General features: G+C 45.9%; 1 protein-coding gene across 8 annotated transcripts in view; it reads right to left on the bottom strand.

Moving 5' to 3' along the window:
* ADCK1 (aarF domain containing kinase 1) overlaps window positions 1–16,246 on the bottom strand; it is a 109,490-nt gene extending 93,244 nt beyond the window's left edge. For 2 of the 8 annotated variants that reach the window (XM_065839137.2, XM_065839138.2), the window contains exons 1-2: window positions 13,262–16,103; window positions 8,894–8,977 (exon numbers count right to left, since the gene is read on the bottom strand). In XM_065839137.2, coding sequence (XP_065695209.1) covers window positions 8,894–8,977; window positions 13,262–13,387 — 210 coding nt within the window. In that variant the 5' untranslated portion in view covers window positions 13,388–16,103. Of the gene's footprint in view, window positions 1–8,893; window positions 8,978–12,927; window positions 13,159–13,261; window positions 16,106–16,191 lie in introns of those variants that run through there. The other 6 variants (XM_065839135.2, XM_065839136.2, XM_071809482.1 and 3 more) reach the window with 6 other exon arrangements.
* Window positions 16,247–20,720: the final 4,474 nt, after the last annotated feature.

The raw sequence follows: 20,720 nt of genomic DNA, 5'->3' as shown, positions 1-20,720 counted from the left end.
ACTTATCGTTCCTGGTTTTACATCTGTGTACTCTTAATTTGGGGTTCTTCAAGCTGGTCTTTGACTGCAAGCTGACTATAGCAACCTTAGAAAGGGGAACCAAATCCACAATATGGGTCTTGTTAAGGACTCAAACAAAGTTGTTTGAGTCCTTAACAAACAAACAAAATTGATTGTTTGTTTGAGTCCTTAACAAAACAAAATTTGAGAAGCCCAGTTTGCCATTGCAAGTACTGATGTGTCTCCATCCCCCAATGAATCTTTCAGGTATCTATTTTTCCTAGTCTCAGATAAGATTATTTAAATTATCAAGCCATCTGTCTATTTTTAAAACTGGTAAAGCACTAGCTATCTGTCAGCACTACTGATTTTACAGGTGGCCTCCAACAACAAAGTCATATAAACTGGCCAGTAGTTCAAGGCTATAGTGTCCTTCATTAAGAAAATATCCCTACTGAGGGCCTGACCCAAAGTCAATGGGAACAGCCTTAAGTTACTTACAGTGGCATCCTAAGCAATTCCTGCTTTCTTTTTGTTTCCTTCCCCCTTCACACAGGCCTCTAGCCCTCTGAGAAATCCTGTGTTCATATCAATTTGCAGAACCCACATCTAGAGTGAAAATCTAGGCAAATAAATAAATCTCAACCATGAGCTCTTCAGAGAAGATACTATCTCTTGCTGTATGTTTTGACCTTGCATGGCTAAGTGTTCGTTTCACAGTGGGACTCGGGGTATAGTCCAAACACTAAATAAAACAAAATTATTTCTTCACTTTCCATTTGCTCTTCCTATAGTGCTCTTCGTGGTGCAGGCTCCTTGCAGCCTACATCCTTCAAGGGCTTCCTAATGGTTTCCTCACTGTACAGTTGAGTTCTTCAGATGTTCTTCTGGCTATTATGAACCTCTTCAGGAGCTATAAAGAAGCAAAGTAACGAGGCCTTCAGGGATTCAATTGAAAAGGGAGAGCCCCACCTGGAGGAGAGAAGGCTAAATGCTCCCAAGGCACAGAGTTTCACTCCTGCTGGGGAGATCCAAGAAAGATACTGGACCACTTAGGCCAAGCAGTGTGCCTGACACCTCCCTTGCATTCATGCTCTTGGAAAGAAGCACATCAGGGACAAAAGTGCAGAGCCAGGAAAAAAAAAAAAAAAAAAAAAGAAGAAATAAGGCACTGCCTTTTTCCTCTCACTTCTCTCCTCCTTACTCCTCCAAAAATGTCACAGTGAGATGGCCCACCTATCTGAATAAATCACTACAGAGGACTGAAGAACATCCTGTTCTATAAGCACACATCCCAGAAAAAATGGACCTTCTTAATGCTCCAAAATTAAAACGCAGAGATGCTGTGGCCATAATATTGAGTTGACACCACTCTAGAAAGCAGGAGGAAAAGAAAGTGTCTTACAGTTATAAGATTTATTTTACAGCTTGTTATGTGTTTTCAGTGCAAAGCTTCCATTCTTTATGTGTTGGCAGGAAGTTTGCTAGACAGCAGTGCTCAAATGTGGAGTCATCAAGCCACCAGCTGGTCCTGCTAGTAGCTTTTTTAGACTGCATTAGCGTCAACCATGTCTTTTAGATTAAGAGATATCCTGGGGAGCACATAATAGGGCAACCTAACATGATCAGCTCAGGGACTGTGGATGGGCTGTGAAGCTCTTCACCTCTATTAGTGGTTCCCATTTAGCTTGGTGACAGAAAGTCACTGCCACCTAATGGCTACTTCGTGTCTCCTAGGGAAGTTCATTTGCTTCTTCTCACCCCAGTTCACCACAAGTTGAAGCACAGGCAAAGAGAGCCACCACTGCATGTACTGGCTGTGATGTAGAACAGCTCACAGTCTCCACTCGCAGCTGCCTTTTTGAAGGAATGTCATGGAGAGCTCCTGACGATTTCTCTCTGCAGATGCAGTCCACCTCCATCATGAAGAAACCATTTTAGGATATCTCTTATTATTTAGGGCACACAGTGTTACTGAATCACAAGGGAAGTCCAAAGACACAGGCTATTTTGTTGGTGTGAACTATCCAGAAACTGCAGGTTATTTTTGAAAAACACATGCACACATACACCCACTCATTTTCTTTCCAGGGTCCTTCGGCTGGGCAACTTCACTGTGAGACAGCTCATTTTGAAAACACTCACCCCAACATGAAAAGTAAACACAACAAAAGCCAAGTCTAGCTTCCAAGGAGCAGGAAATCACATTCTGTATAATGATGGCATGAGGTTATGCCTTCCAAATATTTACCCAAATACTGACAGCCCAATAACCAGGGGTTTGAACGAGAACATCCTCATTCTGCTCTTAAAAGGAGGAAAGTTAATTAACTTCCCTAAATGGCTTTTCCCTGACAAAGCAATTCTGTAGCAAACAAAGTTAATTCAAGAACGTATTCTTACTGTCTCCAGACACACCTTGACCAGAGATCCCTTCTCTCCTTGCTATCTCCTCTCCATTAAGAAAATACCTGTATCCACATTCACAGCACTAATCTTTTGTCTCACATAGGAAAATGACCAAAAAATGCCCTGCTCCAGATTTTCAGCTGTGGCCCCTAGTGCTGAAATCTGCAAAACAACCAGCCCATTGCAATCCTCCTACTACACTGACAACAACTCAGGAGCCCATTGATGCCAGGCCTTAAACAAACTGAATGTTGTGAGAGACCTCCTGACTGACAGCACGATCAACAGAAATTGACACCAGCAATATAGGAAGTGTCAACCAAGACATCCAGGTGCTATGATGAGAGGCACACTGGAAATGCCAGGGGGTAGGCTGACTTGAGACTGAGGAGACAAACAGTCAAGGAGACAGAAAAATGTCAGAGAAATGCAGCCCTCAACAGAATAAAATGGTTTGTTGAGAAAGCAAGAGGTAAGCAGGCTGCCCTTCTTCCTTCTCTGATCCAGCACAAGCAGGGGCAGAAACGAGAAGTCCAAGCTTACATGTGCAAAGAGGGCCAGAATAGTTTCATGAAGAAGCCATGAAACTCCTATCTCCCCTAATGCTCCTGACACTAGACCTACAGACATCCAATGTCCTGGGGCTAACCACAGCTACCACTGGCCCTGATATCAGTACACTGGCATTAGCACCATATTCAGGAAAAGAGCAGACACCCTGGGAAAGGATCTTTAACTCAGGAGAAAGATGAAATTACCTGTGTGGTCCAACCACCAGTGGCAAGATGAAGAAACCACTGGGACAAGAATAAAGCCTGACTACTTAAGCAGGTTTATCTCTGCTACAGGCAGAGGCAGAAATGAAAGAGAAGAGACATCTTTTTTCTTGACAGCTGCTGAGGAAGGGCTGTGACTGCCATCAGGAAGGTGGATTCTCATGTCTCCTGGCTGCCAGGAGAACTAGAGAGAGGCAAATCAACTCCAGGGACAGAGAGTGAATTCCCAGCTACTGCTTCCTGCCTCATGGAGAGTAGTAAATACACCTCCAACTTGCTGAGCTTCAAAAGGGGCTGAGAACTGAGTGGCTGAGAGCATTAGAATCAAAAGTGGCTCATAAGGGACAGAAAAACAGAGTAAGATCGAAGATAATTCCTTGGAGCTAAATGAGAACCTGGCTAAAAGCCCCTGGGGAACTAATTTCCTTCTTAATCTGCTTTGCATTTAATTGTTGCCTAATGACTATGTCCCTGTTTGGCCCCAGCAGCCTCAGATCCTGGTGCCACCATTGAGGTTTCCCATCTCTCATCTGAGGCTGTAGGTAATTTATAGGCTCCAGTTTGATGACTGACTCAGAATCCTTGGAGAGTGAGTTAAGCATTATCATTTGCACTGGAATAGCATCCACCAGTATGCTGGGTACCTGGAGAAGATGCAAAGAAAAAATGTTTTTCCACCCCCAGCTGCAAGCTCGTACCAAACACACATGCAGCTGCACCTCCTCACTGGAGACAAAGGCACAGCAGCTGCACTCAGACCTGCTGGCACTGATCTAGAGTCCCAGGGTCACCACATCCCTGCCTCACAGAATCTCTGTGCTAAACAGCACAGGAGGCTGGAAATCAGTAATCCATTCACACACAAGCTTAAAAGAAAATTCCAAACTCTCAGCATGTGAAGAGAAGGGTAAGCTGGCCTCACCTGAAGGACAGAAAGCTAAGAGAGTACAATGAATAGCTGAGAGTACGAGAGATCTATAAAGGACAGAGGCAAGTAAAAGCAACATCTGGATAAGTAGCCTTCACACACACAACACTTACTCGGGAGCAGCATTCACACCCTCTTGGTCCCGTCCAGTGACTAACCTTCAGTACTAACTCCAATGGGGGAACCCTGAGCTAGTCTCAGACCAGCAAAATCCCCTGCAAGATGGTAAAGACTTGGTTGCCGTTCACTTAGAGCTGCACTGAGATAAAGGATTTGGCATGCAATTGCTCAGGCCCATAAAATTCTTCCCTGCCAAGCTCATGCGTTGCTAGCACAAGCACTACGGGGACACTGCTGAGGAAGCCACAAGGGCTGTCACTGTCAAGCCCAGTGGTGGTGCTCCATAACACCTGCCAACAGGAGGACAAGCCTCCACAGGCCAATAAGTTTTGCTCACTCATGTTATGTCTGCACCTCCTTCCTCCTCTCTATCTCCCAGCTCATTCCTCTTCATGCAGCCAAGGGCTAGTGCTGGCCATGCCACAGAGTCCTCTTGTGTCATGCTGGTACACTGCACTTGCCACTGGCTCTGCCACACACAGAGGGTGACTCAGCTGGCCTTGGCTGCCAAGCAGGGAGAGCAATGCTCTGGCCAGCGCAGGCAAACAGCCCTTTCTTGCTGCCCGGGGCATGAATTGACAAACCATCAAAACCTGCATGACAGAGGTTAATGAAGCCATAGAGAGACATGGCAGAAGGTCAGGAATTTGCAAAGGCTGCTGCAAACTGCTGCCAAATGACAAGCTGTCCACAGCACTGATAACTCCATAACCTGGGTGTCACTCAAGAAAGCTACAAGCAGCCCTTCTGCAAACCAGGTTCCAAAGGCATGCGGCAGAGACATGAGCAGATGGAAAGTGAAGCTCCAGACTCCAGCACATCTATCTTCAGTTTATGGCAGGGCATCAGTGCCACTCACCTGGGATGACAAGCTACAGCAGAACAGCTCAGCATCTTTAGACAGGAAAGGATGATAACAAGCCCAAGAACACCACTCTGCAAATTACCCTAAATACTCTAAGACCATACAGATGATGATGTGGATTTGCTGCCAGAGGCATACTAAAGCATGCTGGAGTCAAATGCCACTGATTTCTAACTGGCCCACTGTTGTTTTCAGCTTTATAGTCCCTCCAGTCTGAGAGTCCCTAGAGAGCACCACCCCATACATTACAAGCACATCAGTGGCCTAAATCCTATATGCACTGAGAAGAAAAATGAGGTTAAAGACGTTACTTCAAATATACTATGCAGACTGGCCTAATTCAGCAAAAGCTGTATTTCCTACTCCAAAATGGCCCTGAGCTGAAATAGCAGAGACCCTGGCTACATACACCACAAGCACTCAAATAAAACTCAGTGTCACTCATAGCTCAAGGTACTGTAGATCTGTAGGCTGGAATGAAAGGTGCAGCAGAGGACTGAGAGGAGCAATAGCAGTGCTTATTTTCTCACTAGAAAGGCTTTTTCGATTCATGTTAACAAGTAATCACAGCATCACAGTATGTTTGGGATTGGAAGGGACCTTGAAAGATCATCTAGTCCAATCCCCCTGCTGGAGCAGGAACACCTAGGTGAGGTCACACAGGAATGTGTCCAGGCGGGCTTTGAATGTCTCCAGGGAAGGAGACTCCACAACCTCCCTGGGCAGCCTGTTCCAGTGCTCTGTCACCCTCACTGAGAAGAAGTTCTTTCTCAAATTTAAGGGGAACCTCTTGTGTTCCAGCTTGATCCCATTACTCCTTGTCCTATCATTGTTTGCCACTGAGAAGAGTCTGGCTCCGTTCTCATGGCACTCACCCTTTATATATTTATAAACATTAATAAGGTCACCCCTCAGTCTCCTCTTCTCCAAACTAAAGAGACCCAGCTCACTCAGCCTTTCTTCATAAGGGAGGTGCTCCACTCCCTTAATCATCTTTGTTGCCCTACGCTGGACCCTCTCCAGCAGTTCCCTGTCCTTCTTGAACTGAGGGGCCCAGAACTGGACACAATATTCCAGGTGGGGTCTCACCAGGGCGGAGTAGAGGGGAAGGAGGACCTCTCTCGATCTACTGACCACCCCCCTTGTAATACACCCGAGGATGCCATTGGCCTTCCTGGCCACAAGGGCACAGTGCTGGCTCATGGTCATCCTGTTGTCCACCAGGATCCCCAGGTCCCTTTCCCTTACATTGCTCTCTAATATGTAATTTCCCAACCTATACTGGAACCTGGGGTTGTTCCTGCCCAGATGCAGGACTCTACACTTTCCCTTGTTAAATTTCGTCAGGTTATTCCCCGCCCAACTCTCCAGCCTGTCCAGGTCCTGCTGGATGGCAGCACAGCCTTCTGGCGTGTCAGCCACTCCTCCCAGCTTAGTGTCATCAGCAAACTTGCTGATAGCACACTCAATTCCCTCGTCCAAATCGTTAATGAATATATTGAATAATACTGGCCCCAGTACTGACCCCTGAGGCACTCCACTAGATACTGGCCTCCAACTGGACTCCGCACCATTGACCACCACTCTCTGGCTTCTCTCTTTAAGCCAGTTTGCAACCCACCTCACTACTCTATTGTCCAGACCACACCTTTTCAATTTAGTTGTGAGGATGCTGTGAGAGACTGTGTCAAAGGCTTTACTGAAGTCAAGGTAGACCACATCCACCGCTCTGCCATCATCCATCCACCTTGTTACATTCTCATAAAAGGCTACGAGGTTGGTCAAGCATGACTTACCCTTGGTAAAGCCATGCTGACTGCCTCTAATGACCCTCTTATCCCTGATATGCCTTGAGATGACACCAAGGATAAGCTGTTCCATTACTTTCCCAGGGACAGAGGTGAGGCTGACCGGTCTATAATTACCCGGGTCCTCCTTTTTGCCCTTTTTGAAGACTGGAGTGACATTTGCTTTCCTCCAATCCTCGGGCACCTCTCCCGTTTCCCAAGACTTGGCAAAAATGATGGAGCGCGGTCCAGCAATGACTTCAGCCAGCTCCCTCAGCACCCGCGGATGCATCCCATCTGGACCCATGGATTTATGGATGTCCAAACTATTTAATTGCTCCCTAACCCAGTCCTCTTCGACTAAAGCAAACTCCTCCATTGACCTGGCTTCATCCAGGGTCTCAGGGGTACAGGGCTCCCCAGGACAGCCTCCAGCAGAGTAGACAGAGACAAAGAAGGCATTCAGCAATTCTGCCTTCTCTGTGTCTTCCACCACCTCATTCATCAGTGGGCCTACATTGCCTCTGGTATTAGTTTTATCTGCTATGTATTTGAAAAAGTTCTTTTTGCTGTCCTTGACCCCTCTCGCCAGCTGTAATTCTAAGGAGGCCTTGGCTATGCTAGCTACCTTCCTACATCCTCTAAGAGCAGCCTTATATTCCTCCCAAGTGGCCAGTCCCTGCTTCCATGACCTGTAAACTCTCCTCTTCTGCTTGAGCATACCCAACAGATCCCTATTCAACCACACAGGCCTCCTGGCTCCCTTCCTCGACTTCCTACATGTGAGGATGCTCTGATCCTGAGCATGGAAGAAGCAATCTCTGAATGCAATCCAGCTCTCTTGGGCCCCTTTTCCTTCAAGCAGTCTTGCCCATGGGATTTCCCCCAGCAATTGCTTGAAAAGGCCGAAGTTAGCCCTGCTAAAGTCCAGGGCTGCATTTCTACTTGCTATTCTGTTCCTGCCACATGAGATGCTGAACTCCACCATCTCGTGGTCACTGCAACCCAGGCAGCCCTCAACCTTTACTGCTTCGACCAGACCCTCTTTGTTAGTGAGGATGAGATCCAGCAGTGCACCTCTCCTAGTCAGCTCCTCCACCATCTGCATGAGGAAGTTATCATCAATGCACTGGAGGAACCTCCTGGACTGTGGCTGGCTGGCTGAACGGTCCTTCCAGCAAACATCAGGGAAGTTAAAATCTCCCACAACAACCAGGGCCTGTGACTGTGAGGCCACTCTCAGCTGCACATAGAAGGCCTCATCAACTTCCTCAGCCTGATCTGGTGGCCTATAATAGACACCTACAACCGTATCACCCCTGCCAGCCTGTCTCTTGATCCTGACCCATACACTCTCAACTCGTTCCTCATTCACTCCTGGGCAGAGAGCAACTCCACCACCACGCCTGGCTGGCCTGTCTTTCCTGAAAAGGGCGTAGCCATCCATGACCACATTCCAGTCATGTGAACTGTCCCACCACGTTTCTGTAATTGCCACCAGATCAGCAATGATATGTACCTTTCTTTGTCCAATTCTGACTTCTTCAGAGATTTGGCAAGCCTGATGCATCCCTATTATTTCCCTCCAACACACACCTTTTACTTAAATCCCCCAGCTTTCATGTTATGGCCATTACCAGTCAATAAGCAGGTTAAGAATCCACTGCGAGTCCCCTTCCAGCAGTTGACCTCCACACAACCAGTCTGGGCAGCTGAGAACTGGTGGCAGAGCCCAAACGCATCACAACCCATACACTGAGAACTTCAATCTCTAATGGACATAAGTGAGCACTGGTTGCACAAGGCTACCACTTCTCCATTGGGTGCTGCACATCCTGCAAGCATCTTACGTAATATGCAGCACAGTTGCCTCTGCTGTTACCCATTTGGTAGAAGGCATATTCAATTATTAAGCTGACAGCCTCATGGTTTGCTTTATAGCAATGGCTTTGGCAATACAGTTGTGCCTGGCAGTTTCCAAGGAACACAGTCCAGTGCTATCACCTACCTGTGATTTGACAAACTCATACTCCTCTGATCCATATGGGACGCTCCGAAGGGATGTGAGATAGTCGTAGGCGATAACAGCCGTCTGCAAATGAAACCAGAAATGTTGTGCAAGCTCTGCCATTATCTTTGATCACAACAACAAACATGCTGCCAGGGAAAATGTATGTAGCTTAGGTTCCAAAGTTTTGCCTCCATAGTGGAGTTTATGGTAATAGACTTCTAAGAAATTAAATTAAAATACTTACATTTCAATGAAAGCAGTGCAGGGACCTCACTGGCACATAGCTATTAAAAATAACCAACATTTGACACTCCTATACTATCCTCCATTTGAGAAACTCAAAGCATTTTCATAACCTCTGTACAGCACCTTGCCCAGTGGACTCCCATTCTCCGTCAGGTTCCACAATAAGGTCTGTTGCCAGTAACAGAGGTCATGAAGACCCTGTTTGTGCCCAACCAGTTATCCCACACTTCATCTTCACACCTCCAACCTGCCTGGCCACAGTGGTGCACAGGAGTGGCTAAAGGCAAGTTCACCACCATGGTACATTTGGGGGTACTCAGCTGCACAAAGGACTACAGGACCAAAGGGACAGAGAGTCAATTATGAAACAACAATACAGGGATCCAGCTAAAGCTTATTAGCTAGACATAGCCACAGACCACAGAATTAGATTCCTAAGTGCCTTGCTTTCTGAAAACGGATCTAGGGTATTTCACAATTTTATCCTACAACGAAAGTTCCTCTCTTTCCACAGTCAGCAAACAGAACAGAAACATACAGGTCAGGTTCATAAAGTTTACTTGGGGAAGAGAAGGGAATGATGAACCTGTCCACTCATCTGTCATTTGAACTTCTAGATCATTAGCATAAAGAACCATTTGCATAACTCAGATCTAAAGTCAGATTTCCTCACACCTCCCCACTGAAGGGGTATCATCCCATTCTGGGACAGGGCACTATCCTACCCCTTTTACTGCATAAAGCACAGCCAATGTAATGTGAAAGCCAGGAAGGCAAAGAGATCAAATCAGGTTTGAGACAAAGCTGATGGAAGTGACAACAGTGCAACAGGCAAAAGCTCAGAGATGCATCAAAGAAGGGATCAATCTGAAAATTCATTACAGGCACACTTCTTCCTTGGGGAAGTTAGGTTTCTCATATTTCCTGTTTTCAAGATTGGAAATTGAGCTTTTCAGGCTCTCTTGTGCCTGGTGAACTTAGGAGCTGCATAGCTACACAGAGTCACATTCAGAAGAAAAATTTTCAAAGCCTCTGCCCAATCTCAAAGAACAACTTTGAAATGGAGGGAGGTTCAAATCAGCCTTGCATGAAATCTTGAGTTGGTTCTTACTTTATCTCTGGTCCACGAGGGTAATTATCACCTCCAACTTGAAAAGAAGCAGCTAACAAATTGGCCTGTATTACAGAGGAAGAGGGAATTAATTAAGCAGTTGCTAATTACATCATAATCTTAAACACTGAATTAGTATTATGATGATCCCGATAGGCAACTCTGACATTGCCAAATCCCTGCCTGCGTCTGAGATGCACAGACGTTCTTTCTACATACCCTAAACAATAGGGATGCCCTCAAAGAAATACAGCAAATGCACAACTGCTCTGCCAGGTTTCTGATTTTACCAGAACACAGAAACTGTTTGAAATGCGATGCTGTCCAGGCCACTGACTTCTTTCTTATCCAAGCCAAGTGCTGTAATTCATGTTACAGTGTGAGACTGAATCTCAGAGACATAAAAAGACCTGCAAGATCAACCAGTCCTTCCCCTTACAAATGCCACATTACTTCTTTAACTGATGTTGTAGACAGCACAGTGTTAATAGTCCCAAAGCATTGGGCTTCCAATTTGTATGAGAATTCTCAACATCTTACACTCTTCCACCACACCTAAACTATTCTCAGACCTCACCGGGTCATGGCACAATGTTCCCTCTGAATAGTTGTCTACCCACACATAAGCAAGAGCCGGCTTCCTAAACTGAGGCTCAAGAAGAAATTTTCCGCTAGTATACACTTCATCAAGTTTCTTAAGAAAGTCTGCAAAGGACTATGCTTAAAATACCTGCAGACTCAAATCCTCCTAGTCAAACTCAGATGAAATCTGTCCACAGTCCTGTAGTTCTAGGTAAAGTTTCTTGACTTCCATGTTTTCTTTTCTCCAGGCTTTTGTTTTGGGTTTTTTTTGGCGCCACATCATAACTTCTCTCAGGTTTTTTTGTGTCTGCTCCTGCTGAACTTAGCTTTTAAGGATTACCACCTCTTAACTACAGCCTGCTTTTGCCTTGCTATGGTCCAATGTTTGAATCAACAATCAAGGTAAGAAGCCTGGGCAGGACTAGATTGAAGGAAAGGCATTTCATATCTATGTACATGCCACCAATATCCAAAGTTGTTCGTTTGCTACAGAGTCTCAGCTTTCATTTACAAAAAGAGTAAGCCCAAGAAGCTGAGCTTCTGAGAAATAAACAGGTCCAATTGCTCTATTGGCTTTGCTTGGTCTATGATTAATGAATGAGAGCAGTCTGGGATACCAGTGCTCAGATGGGAGCTGACCTCTGCCTCTCCAACAAGGAGCAGACCACAGGCTGGGAAGCCAGAGGTCACTAGTGCAGCAGGCCTAAAGGAGCAACCAAACCATATGCAGTCCTGTATAGGACTGAGGGAATAGAGAATTCAGAGACAGAAAATTCATGTTTGAAAAGTATACAGACACAGATATAAACACATGCTGCCATCACAAACAGAATACAGAACATTGGCAGCATGTTTTTGGGGGTCACTGCTTACAGCTACGGGTGCAGAACCCTCTAACACATTTAAGAGCAGGGTCAGCGAAATGCTTTATAGTCCATGACTTGTGGCTTCCCTGAAGGTAAAGGACGTGAAAGTCAAACATGTTTTTAGATTCGCCAACACCTAAAGCAAAGAAAATCTCCTCTACTTCCTATTGATCAGGAAAGTAATTTCTCACCATCACTCAAAAGAGACCAATTCCACAGCTTCGTCCTGCAGACTTCTCCTTTATTTTTGTCTTAAACAGAAAACACTGGCTTTAAATAAGACTGAGAAACAGTGCTCAAGCAGGCAGAACTCAAGGGCAGATTGGAAAGCCCAAACAGCCTGGACAGCAGATTCCTCTCCGGTCACAATAAGCTGTGTTCCCTCTCCCTGCCTCCGCTTTCTGTGCAAAAAGAGGGTGAGAGCTGCTCCCTGCCACCAGGCAGCACTGTCTCATGGTCAGGGACAGAGAACTAAGCTTAGCACATGTTTAGCACTTATTAGGTAAGAAGGAAAGATTACGGTTTGTATTCCTGCCCTCACTCTTTCAAAATAAACACTCATTTTTCACAACAGTTCATGGTGCAGCTTGCACATATAAACAGAACAGCACCTTAGCCAACCCACAGAGCATCTGCCCTCAGAGGCTGACTCCCCGTAAAACTCATAAATGAAGTGCTTAAAAGTCATAGAATATGTAGACAGACAGCTACTTATCACTGGGGGTCTGTAAATGATGGAGATCATGGCCTGAAGTGTCACATGTATAATGCAAGTGAGGTACAGGGAGACTGATACCTGCTCCAGAGTCTCCGCTATCCTTGTTCTTGGTTGCCCATGGATTCATCAGTGAATATTCTCAAGCACACAGCAGCTACCTATTTGGCTGGCAGTCTCCATGCCAAGGTTTTCCAGAGCCATGATCAACACAAGGGTGATATAGCAGTTATGTTAAGCAGATGTAGCAATTATTTTGCAACTCTGGAAACCAATCCAGTCTCAGAAGTATGTCGTCTCCCATCCTCACTTGAACCTTGTTTTGAGAATGATCTTCAAAACACCTACTGTCCCCCCTCTCACACTAAGGGCTGCAGTGCAATGGCTACCATAGCATATCAACACTACAACCACGATCCTTAAATCAACATGTTCTAATGTAAAAAATGGCAGATGCAGATGCAGACAAGACAGTTTGAAGTAGGTCACTGTTAAAGGCAACAGGACTGACCTTGAAGGGTGGCTGATGAAGCTGCAAGCCCAAAGTGAGTCCTTGCTCTGAAGGTCCCACCCAATCCAGGGAAGCGGAGACAGTTCTCCGCAGTCTAGTATCTCTCCAGGTTTCTTTCCAAAACATGCAAACAGCTCTATTCCTTCTGTGCTTTCACCTCTTTTCTCCTCACCATGTCAAGAACTTTAAGAACCCCGTATTGACCTTCAGTTTCGTAGAGCCAGCTGCCAACTGGAAATGCAGAGAGGGAATGCAGGAAATCTCAAGTTCTTGTGAACTGCGATTCTCTTACCCACCTAGGAACACTCCTGCATATTATTAGGATGAAACTTACTGTGGCAATGGCTCGGCCCACACGAACAATTCCAAAATCATTGGGATCCAGGAACTTGTTGCCATATAGATAAATGCCAGACGTGGCTGCCGTCAACGAAGCAAGTTTCAAGGCCCTTCGTGCCATGGGTGATGAGCCCTGCCGAGATACAAAATAGCAACTATAACATCTGAGAAGGATGTAGTGATCTAATGCCTATAGTCCCAAGGGACCTGGTAATTCAAGTTTTAATTGCTCCTTGCTGATGCATTGCTAGCAAGCCCCCAGACAAGAGCTCAAGCAATCACACGGCAACCAAAAGCAAGCTCTGACTCCATTGCTATTTCTAACTCAACAGTGTCTAGGGGCCACAAAGCCAGAAGTAACTCACTGTGACAGAGCTTGGGAACCCACAACAAAGTATTTGCTCATGGCCCCAGATGTTTTACAAAGAGAAACAACAGGTGGACAGGGACAAGGGAGCAAGCACTCACCAAAAGTCAGTTCTGATCACAGCAATAGGTCTCATCTTCACTGAAAATGTTTTGAAGATATCACAGAATAGACCGATCGCAAGGGACCAAGAGAAAATCTAAACAACCAAGGTTTAAAAAGAGCTCTTGCAACACCAAGAGCACCCAAAAACTTGTTGGGAACTCTACCAGACTGGCTGTCAAAGTGCCTTGCTGCTGGTGAGTGGTGGGGGCACAGTCACACGCAACACAGGGGATGGAGAACTGCTCAGAGTGACCAAGCGAGACTTGTTTTATCATCATCACCATCCTGTTCAAGTGCCAGGTGGGGACTGCAGTGGCAGAACAGACATCTGCAGGAAGCAACAGCCTAATCCTGGTCCTGTCACGGGCCCAGCACAGGCCTCGCTCCTGAGGGTGGGAAACAAATGCATTTCCCACACTAAGCACTTTGGAGCACCGCAGTATATAAAAATACTGTGAACATGTAAATCATTACACATGATAGACACATTAAAATTCTCCATGTCACTTTAGAAGATTCAGATCTGAAAAAAATAAATTACAAATCAGATATATTTTTCTTTCCCTCCCCTTTGACTGATATTGGATAGAAAATATGATCGACCATTCTTCCTGCTCACACCCTGAACCAAGAGCGATGCTTCACTCACTCTGCAAGCGCTCGAGAGCACCCTCTAGAGCGCAGGCTTTTACTTTAGCCAGATGGAGTCCACCTACTCTTAGAGTTGAGAAACTTTCCTGCTTCTGTGAACCTTTAGTGGGGTCAGTCTGGCTCATATCTTTTCTCTTGGAAGCCTTGTAAACAAAAAACACATGCAGTGACACGGGTCAAGCCTTTCAAAAACACCTCACAAGAACACAATCGGCAAAATAGGCTAATATAGCACGAGAGACCTCTGTACATGAACCTTAGCTAAACTTTATTATTTCCTTTTATTTCCTTACAAGCCCTAGGTAACTTTGAGGCAAAAAAGCTGAGATACATTCTGCCAGCAGCAGTCAGAGCTGCCTGCAGTACCCCAGCTCTTTCTCCTGCCACAAAGCTTATCTGGCTGATCATGACTCCTCTGAACCTACGATCAAATTCAAGAGAAAATAAACCTGGCCCCTTGACTACAGCCAAATGAACACGCACTTCATCTAAAAAAAAGTCCCCTCCTCCCCTGACCTGACTGAAATTCTAGAAATTCTGGATATCTTCCTGGAGAACCGATCTCGTTTGTACAAAAATTTCTTGTATCCTTTGTCACCTTCAAAAAACATTTTCTGCTAAGTGTTTTAATTAAACCATTTCTGCTTCTTGTTTTTGTAAAATTTCATTTATTGTAAAGTGAAAGGTGCAAACAGTGACTTTTTTTAAACACAGAAAATATGCCTCTCTCTTTCATTATTCTTACCTTCACGTTCTTTATTACCAAAAGAACATTTGCTTGAAAGCAGGATGCAAGTCCATCTGTTCTTGCATCTTATTCCTACCTGAAGCTATAATCTGCAGCTCATGACATCACACCTATTCCCATACCCGCCAGCTGTACATCATGAACAGAAGATGGGAACTTTAGGTAGTAAATAAACAGGCAGAGCAGCTGAGCTCTTCAGCAACAAAGTTCTTACTTTCATGTTTGATGTGTTGGATCAATAAAAAGGGAATAACTAAAAGCTCTCCAATTTAAGGTATAGAAATGGATTGTCAGAAATCAATTGTATTTCAGAGTTTTTCACAAAGTGTTGAGGAGCCTTTTCCATGCAAACGCGCCTTTAGAACACCCCCGGGGCACCTCAGAGACCCCGTCAGCTGTGAAATTCGCCTCACGATGTCACCGCCACTCGTTATTAAGGCCTGCGCTGATACATCACCCCAGCTCCTCTCTCGGGCTGGCTTGACTTCCACACGACTCTACACCCACAAGGTGCCCTTTCCCCACAGCCGGGCACTCCTCAGCCGACCCGGGAGTGCCAGGACGGGCGGGCGGTTGCCGGTGTCCCGCCAGAGGTGGCTCCCTCCAGGCCCAGCACCGCCACCCGCCCCGGCGCGGCCGCGCTGCCCGGCAGACCGCGCTCTCCGAGCCCCGGCGGCACGGCAGCCCACCCGGGGGCTGCCGCAGTGACCCAGCGGGGCCGATTCGCGCCGCAGCACGCCGTGACGCACGCGAGGGGCCGAATCCCGCTGCTTTCGGTTCTCCCCCGGGTGTGCCGTGCCTCCCGGCGCCCCCCGCCTTTAGAAACAACCCCAGCCCCGCCGAGTCCGGCGGCAGCCCAGCATCTGCGCCCGCGGCAGGGCTCGGCCGCCTGGGGTCGGACGCCCTTCCCGGCGGCACCAGCCGGGGCGCAGAGGGGCCGAACCGGGCCGAGGAGCCCGAGGCCGCAGCGGGGTGCAGCTACGTCCCCGCCGGACCCTCCACAGCCTCCAGCACCGCGTCGGCCACACCGCTGACGCGCGGAGCCGGCACTTACCGCCCCGCCGGCACCGCGCGCTCAGCCGCCTGCTCCCCCTACGCGTGGCACATGGTACGTTCCTGCCCGCACGGCCTGCTGGGACATGTAGTCTTCGACCGGCCGCCCGGAGCGGCGGTGGCGCGGCAGGAGGGCGAGTGGCGGCCCCTGGGCGAGCCCACCGGCCGGCGCTGAGCCTGCTGCGGGGGTGCGCGCTGCTCCCCCTCGTAGCTACACAAGAGAAGCTGCACAGGCAGCACCCTCCCGTTCAGTGTACAACAGGGCAACACCATCTCTGCTTTACCAGTGGGGCTCCCAGCCTGGCACGGGTGCCCTGAAAAGGCGTTTTCTGTGCTATTAAAAAAAAAAAAGATACATGTATTTATATATATATATGTTTATATACACCGGAAATCACGCTTGACGGTAGAAATACCAAACTCGGATACCAGAACATTCCCTTTCTATACCTGGGAGAAGTACTGCAGGGGCACTGGTGCTGGGTGTCGGTTTGACCAGGGCACCAAGTACATTTTATCTTGTGAGTCTGCAACACGTCACGATATAGGTGCGAGCATAGCCACCTGCGCAGCCACAGCACATGGGCTGCAACGCCGTGTCTGTTACAGTGCTGAGCAAGCACTCTCACCACAGGGCTCCTGGCAATAGAGTCCAACACTGATTCAGCTCCTGTTGAGCACGAAACAGTGTTGTCCATCATGCAGTCAGAGCCTCAAGGAGCGTAAATTTGATAGCATACACTACACAACTGTACTTAGCTTTTATCATTTGGTGAAATGTGTACATGGCTACCCAATATCAGCTTATATTTAAGGGCGTAATTCCAAAGGCTAAAGAGATGTGTATCATAAGTATGTCAGAAATTGCTGTTCTCCACCCAAGACAATGATTCAGTACAACTGTGTTCATCCAGAATAATAGAGCTGTTGGCAACAAGAAAAATTATTGCAGAATGAAGGGGGGAAAAAAAAGAAAAAAAGAGCTTTCTCTGCAGCTAACCTTTAGCTCCTCACATAAGAAATGAAAGTTGTAATAAATGTTATTTTATTCAAGGTTCAATGCTAAACCAATCTCTTCCCCAAAGTCTTCTTGCAATGAAGATTATGATAAAAGAGAGAAAGAACGAAGCAGAGAATGAAAAAATGTTGCTGAATCATCATAAATATTGTAAGAGATTCATATTGCGTGGAGCAAATACCTAGTCTGGTAGTCACCCACTTGAAATTTAGCTTTTCTGGTTGAACTTTCCCCCTGTTGTGAAAAGAAGGAAACTCAATGTTGGTTTCAAGTCAGTATCTTTCTGATAGAACCTGCAATTCAATAACACCTGAGAACCCACAGTGGAAATTTTAAGTACTTGGGACAAAATTAAAGACGTAGCTATCACAGTTAATAGTTTAAAAGGTTGCCAGAGACCAAAACCAGAATGAACCCAAAAAAGTTTGTAATAATTCTCTGAGAGTTAAAGTTTCCAACAGGATTCTGGAAACAATGACACAAACCCCGGAAAGCATCACCACACTGTGTTACCATTCATGTTTGCAGGGATACGGGTGCACCCAAAAAGGTAGAGACAGGGCAAAAAAGGATCTAGAAACACTCAGATTATGAAGCAAAAGGTCTCAGCTTCTAGGAGGAGTAATAAACCAGGACATGGTGCTCAAGAAAAGATCCTGATGACCAGCTTCTCTTCCAGGATGAAAAGGTTTTTCATCCAAGCGCTGTGAAAAGTGCTGTAACAGTAAGCTGTCCACCTTTTCCCTGCCTGTGGGACAACAGCACATCAAAGATTTTCCTAAAAGACCAAAACAATACTGGAAATATTTGCTGGGTATCCCTTTTGTTTCCATTTGGCTTCATTTCACTTTCGTTTTCCCTACTTGTCCCCTGCAGCAGACATTAACAGAACTGCCTGCGCAATGTGGGCTTCCTCACAAAGCAGCTACAGGTTATGAAGGGCAGACTTAAGGGTGATCACCTGCCAGCACACTGAAGATACAGGGTCCACATGCTCAGTTGCTGCATCAGCCCTGTCATGGCAAAAGTGGTTATACAATTCAATAAGTTTCTTCCCCTCTTGGACAGATAGGAGCTTTTGAACATCAGTTACCTACAGGTGTAGTGAAGCATCCAGCTTAGTCTTGGACCATTACAAAATGTCTAGGAAAGACTATTTGTTGGAAGGAAGCTTTATGGTTTAGAGGGTGATGTTAAAAAAGGAAGAAAATAAAAAGTGAGGGAGCCGTGCATGTGATAAGAAAATAAAAGAGAAATAAGTGCAGGCTGAACATGAAATAAGCACTCTGAATCACAGAATAAAATAAGCTTAGAAACCTATGAAAAATATCTACTCCTGTATCTACTACCGCCTGTGGAAGTTTTGCTATAGATTTTTGTGTTTGTAAATTCACAACCTCCATGGCTCAGGATGATACTGGGTGTATTAGTGGGGTATCCATTTAAAACAACTGTGCTACTGCATATAAAACTACAAAATAGAGATTGTATCCTCAGCAAAACTACTGATTGCTGATCACAGCTCGCTGCTTCCACCCAGAATGCTTAGGACTGCTGCCCAGGGTATCAATCCCTGCTTTGACAGCTGGATCACACACGTTGGCAAAGCTCCCAGCAAAGGGAGCGGATCAGTATCTGATTTTTGATGGCCTCTCCTGGAAAAGCTACGGGAGGTAACTTCAGATTAATTCTGTTCCTTGCAGCTCTCGGTTAAATAGGCTGACTCTGGGTCTGCTGTGGAGAGGGAGTTGGAAAAAAAGAGCCTTTTGTAGTATAACAATACTGTGTGCCAATGTGCAGTGGGCAATTATGTAACCAACGCTGAATCTTTCTATAATTAGAACAAGCACCTAGTTAGAGTGATCAGAGCTCTTTTGTGTGAGCCTGCACGGGGGTAGCAAGAAAGAGCTTGGCTCAAAAGAAAGATGCTGGCTTGATTTCCCTTTCCCTTTCAACTGGCGAATAAATTAAATCTCAGATTACCCCAAATTGCTGTGAAAGATGAAAAGCAAAAAGCATTTCCTTTTCATTTTTGTTGAAAACATTTGCATACCAGGTGTGAATCTCATGTAATGCAGAAACAAACCCAAGGACTCAGGCCTCTCTGTCCCAAGCAGCTGAGCAAGAGGAGCAGCAGCCAGATTGCCTGAACACAGGACAGAAGGTCAGTATCAACCCTCCCTGCTGAGAATCAACCTTTTGTTTTTATATTCCCTTTAGTGAAGAACATGGCAAGATATCTGGAAAGTCTCACTTATACCAGACATTCCTCATGTACAGGAGGAGGCACAAGAAAAGAGAAACAGTCTGAGAAAGCAGGTGATCCTCTGATTTGGTGGGCCCAGAGAACTAATTTAACGAGGAGACATAGGAAGAAATTGCTACCAGTGCAGCGGGAAGAACAGCTTGACCCAGCAGACCCTTCTTCACTCTTCTGCTCTGTCCTCATATTCTGTGGATGGTCAGCAACAGAAATACTGAGGCAGATCCATCTTCTGAAGCTATAAACAAGTTCAACTCTAAAAGTCACTGTAGCAATGCCAATTCATACAAGCTGAAGATCCAGCTGGTGGAATCTCTGCTGCTGGAGATCTGTACTTCAGAAATATTTTCTGCTTCTTTTCTGGTTAGTTCAGGTCACCAAAATAAATATTACAGTTATCTCTGTATAAGGCTTGACAGATGTGCAAATCACCATGGAAGACAGAAAGCAAAACAACCTACCTGGAGCTAACTCCAGAAGGAAGCTTAACATAGTACCACAGGTCTCCTGCTAGGCCAAACCCACACACAGTCTTGGTCCAGCTTAAACTGGAGATTAGCAGGTTTTGCTTTTATATCAGCAACAGAAAGCTCAGAGCTGACTCTGGGAGCCATCCCATTTTAGAATAGGGTCTTCTCCCCCATCATTGTACAGAGCCAATATCTGGATAAGGTATCTCTCAAAAGAAACACACCCAGTGCTCCAGGTCATTCAGTCTCTTTGAGTCAGCAGTGACCAATGTCAGAATGTGACAACAGAAAGTGATGTGCTGCTTGGAGAGTTGTGCTTCACGTGAGCTGCAAAATCCACTCCTATTAGTATTTTGTTCCTTCAAGGCCTTTGCTCAACCTTGTTGCCCAATATCAGTTTAGACAATTGCATGCCATGTCCATGCCTATGTCTTATCATTTCTGTTGGCAAAAAAATTCCACTTTACTTTTCTGAAGCTGTTGGTGGCTAAAGGATACTCCACTTCTTCTTCCAGGTTGCTGGGAAGTGTCAGTTGGCCACCATGTCTTATGTTAAAAGATTGTTATTATCCAGGAGTGGAATGCTTCTGAAACATTTGCAAAACACCCTGGAGTCTGGAAGGTGTTACAGAAGTACATGAGATCATTTTGCCTATCTGAGAAAGTTTACTTTTCTACAAAGTAAAACAGATAATAGAAATTAAAACAGCCTCCCTTCCAGTCATTCCAGATAATACAAACATGGCTTGAAGAATCTAAAGATTTTTATGAAAGCACTA

The sequence above is a fragment of the Patagioenas fasciata genome, chromosome 5, assembly GCF_037038585.1.
Source record: "Patagioenas fasciata isolate bPatFas1 chromosome 5, bPatFas1.hap1, whole genome shotgun sequence".
Classification (NCBI taxonomy): Eukaryota; Metazoa; Chordata; class Aves; order Columbiformes; family Columbidae; genus Patagioenas; species Patagioenas fasciata.
The sequence above is the reverse complement of the archived record's forward strand: the minus strand, read 5'-3'. Positions and strand labels throughout refer to the sequence as shown.